Source organism: Gavialis gangeticus, unplaced genomic scaffold (genome assembly GCF_001723915.1).
Source record: "Gavialis gangeticus isolate Ggan-Ray unplaced genomic scaffold, GavGan_comp1, whole genome shotgun sequence".
Lineage (NCBI taxonomy): Eukaryota > Metazoa > Chordata > Crocodylia > Gavialidae > Gavialis > Gavialis gangeticus.
In genome coordinates, this window is record NW_017729011.1 from 993,079 (window position 1) to 996,225 (window position 3,147).

General features: G+C 48.7%; 2 protein-coding genes across 5 annotated transcripts in view; one reads left to right on the forward strand and one right to left on the reverse strand.

Annotated features, from left to right (window-relative positions):
• DNAH1 (dynein axonemal heavy chain 1) overlaps positions 1–3,147 on the reverse strand; it is a 192,572-nt gene that overhangs the window by 59,623 nt on the left and 129,802 nt on the right. The gene's annotated exons all lie outside the window — the stretch shown is intronic.
• Positions 46–3,147, forward strand: part of LOC109292780 — a 12,527-nt gene continuing 9,425 nt past the window's right edge. Inside the window, exons 1-3 of the mRNA XM_019510347.1 lie at positions 46–331; positions 778–2,042; positions 2,232–2,674. Of these exons, the coding sequence (XP_019365892.1) occupies positions 795–2,042; positions 2,232–2,674 (1,691 nt within the window). The 5' untranslated portion in view covers positions 46–331; positions 778–794. The remainder of the gene's footprint in view (positions 332–777; positions 2,043–2,231; positions 2,675–3,147) is intronic.

Consider the following 3,147-nt stretch of genomic DNA (forward strand, 5'->3'; position numbering starts at 1 on the left):
TGTGTGAATATTTTCTACCCCTATGTAACTAGAACTCACTTGGATTCAGGCTACATTGTCTGTCACAATGCAGTTTGGATTTCCTGCTTTGTGTGTCTTTGGAGGCTGAGACCACAAGCAATTGATCACAGCAATCTGACACCTGCTGGGAAAATGGTTCACCTGAGCTGCCAGGTGTGGACTATGATTACAGGGGCGGGAGGAGATGGTGCCCTCCCCTGGCTGCAGGTAGACAGCAGAATTACTGATGATGAGTAAGGATCTATTTAACTGAGCACTTGAGTACTGTGCTCACTGTTACTGGCTGTTCGAGACAGTATAGGTGACTCTGGTAAGTAATTCCAGGAGCTTGGCTTGATGCTTAAAGAGAGGTGTCTTTCCAGCTTCTTTAGGGCTGAAGATGCCCTGGTAAAGAAAGGCTTAGGTGGTAGCTATATGATTTGTCCTAAATGGAAAATCCCTAGATCCGACAGGGACAGAATGATGTGGCTCAGTCTTTATACCTGAGGCAATGGGTGCTATGAGAGAGGTGGGGTTTTCTCACTGATCTCCTACAACCTTGGGGGGATAGGTGTGCCAGATGGGTCTTTTCTGAATCCTAGCATTTAGTCTTTCAGTACTGGAAAAGATATGGACTGAGTCCCTGAGCTGCAGTTTGCATTTGCTGCTCCAAATAGATCTGGTACTCTCAGTGGCTGCTAGGCAGAAATTTGGGACTGCTGTACCTCTACTTGGGGAATAGACTGGAGACACAAACCACACATCTGTCTCTTCCAGCATTCACAACTCTTGCCATGTTCACCCGGAGATGCTCCAGATGTTTCCTACTGGATACAGTCAACAGAGGAGCAGAGTTTGTGGAGACCTTGAAGACTATCTACCCCAAGGCAGACATCCTCCATGAGAAGGACTTTGACTGGCTCTTTGACTGCCCCAAGACAGAGATGTTCCTTGAGTGGTTCTGCAACACAGTGGGGGAAGAGAATGTACTGAGCCCTACAGAAGTGGCAGCCTATCAGAAGCTGCTCAGCTCAGGGAAGCCTATTTTGGAAGGCAAAGCCCTAGACCAGGTGCTGCAGACCTGCCACCAATCTCCACAGCTGATAGGCATGATGCCAGAGGAGGAGGGCCCCTCTCTGGAGGCTCTAAAGCATGAGACCCAGGCACTGCAGAGCTATAATGCTTGCCAGCTCCAACGGCGTAACAAGCTTCAGATCCGTGCAGCTAGTGTGAAGCAGGAGCTGTGCCACTTGGAAGAAGAGGAAGAGAAGGCAGTCTGGAAGCTGAGAGAGGCCCAGCTGGATTTGGAAGTGGAGAACTCTCAAACCAACATTGCCTTGAACCAGGCCTGCAAGACAGCAAAGCAGCTGGTAGAGTGGCATAGTGAAGCTGGGAAAGGGAGACTGCAGGTGCTAATGTCTGCAGCAGACCTGAGCCACTTCATGGAGACAGAAAAACTGGCCACAGGGGCTTTAGAGGGATTCATCCAGAAAGTGCTGCCAGATCGTCTAAGAGGTGCAGACATACTGCCAGTGAAGGGACAGGGCAGCTTCCAGGAAAAGGTGGACACCGAGGTCAGGGCAAAGTTAGCTCAGGATGTACTGCCAGAAGACATGGGGAATGTCAGGGATGAGTATATCAAGAATATCAAAGTGAGCCTAGGAGAACTGGAGGGCCAGGGCAGCTGCCAGGAAGACTTAGTCAGGAGACCGTTAACATCAAGGCTCACCTTGAAAACCCTGTTAAAAGAGGAGAGATACTTGAAAGCAGAGACTGGGGGTGTGGAGGCACTGGATGTTCAAAATAGCTGCCAGGATGCAGTGGAGATGGTAGCAAAAGCAGACCAAATGATGCTGGAAAAAACAGGGAGCCCTAACACTGTACTTCTGGAAAACCGGGGCAGCCACCAAGAGGAACTAGGACGTCTAAAACTAATTTATATCTGCAGCCAAAGACAGCTGATCACCACCTCGGCAGAAATGGATGGTATCTGTGCTGGCTTGCAGTGGGCAAGGACCCTGAAGACCAAGAAGGAAAACTGGGTAGGTCTTGCCTTGTCTGTGTATCATTGTCACAACTCCTGACTCCTATAGTAGCAGCACCAAGCAAGCTGTGGGGAAGCCATTAGTGACCTCTCTTTTAGTGTATTGGCCAGGATTTGTCCTCCAAAGGTTGAGGCCCATTTTGTTACCTGTAAGCAGATGTCTACCATTTTGTATTCTCCTTTTCAGCCAGTGAAGGACAAGGAAGAGCTAAGCCTTCACATTGCCACCTGCCAGGAACAGCTGCAAACAATCCAGAGTGAGATAGATCAGACCCAGGCCAACAAACTCACGCCTCTGCTTCAGGCTGGTACCCACCTTTTTTGCTTGCCTATCCTGTCTGGAGAGCTTAACGTGGAAGCTGTTCGCCTTGGGTATATTGCTTCAAGGCAAAAGGAGGTTGTGGTGCAGCTAATGGACCAGCACAGTCGCTTGGAACTGCTAGGGCTCCAGCTGATGCTGGAGGAGAGACAGTTGCGTAAGGTGGGAATGTTACTGGAGAAGATGGTAGCTACCTTGCAGGAAGACTCGGACAAGCTGCAGGAAAGGCTGGTCTGCTTTGAAGATCCCAGCTTCCAGGTTAAGCAGTGTCCACGCACGCTGTTAGACTCTGGTGATCTTACTACCTTACGGTAAAGATGGCTCTGCCACTGACCTGGCAATTGGGAGAGGGTTGGAGTTGAATGGAAATAGTTAAGTCGTAAATTAGAGGCTTGAGAAGCTGTCACAAGAAGAAACTAATACAAAGGGATCTTTTGGGTATACATAATGAAGAAAAGGTAACTCTTCAACTTACCATCCCATAATACAAAAGTAAAGACCAGATTCTGGGCAGGGTTAAGCTTCTTCCTAAGTAGATCATTTTGCAAGACTGAGAGGTATCTGCCAGGTTAGCATCACCAATACAGGCAACCCCTGCTTAACGCAGTTTCGATTAGCCCTATTTCGCTATAGCGCTCATTTAAAATTGATACCTGATTTCACTGAATGCTCAGCCAGTTTCACTATAGTGTTCAGTGGAATCAGTGAGTTTTGGCAGGAAGAAGCAGAGGTGCCAGCAGTAGCAAGTGCAGTAAGTGGCAGCAAGTATGTGTGTGTGTGTGGG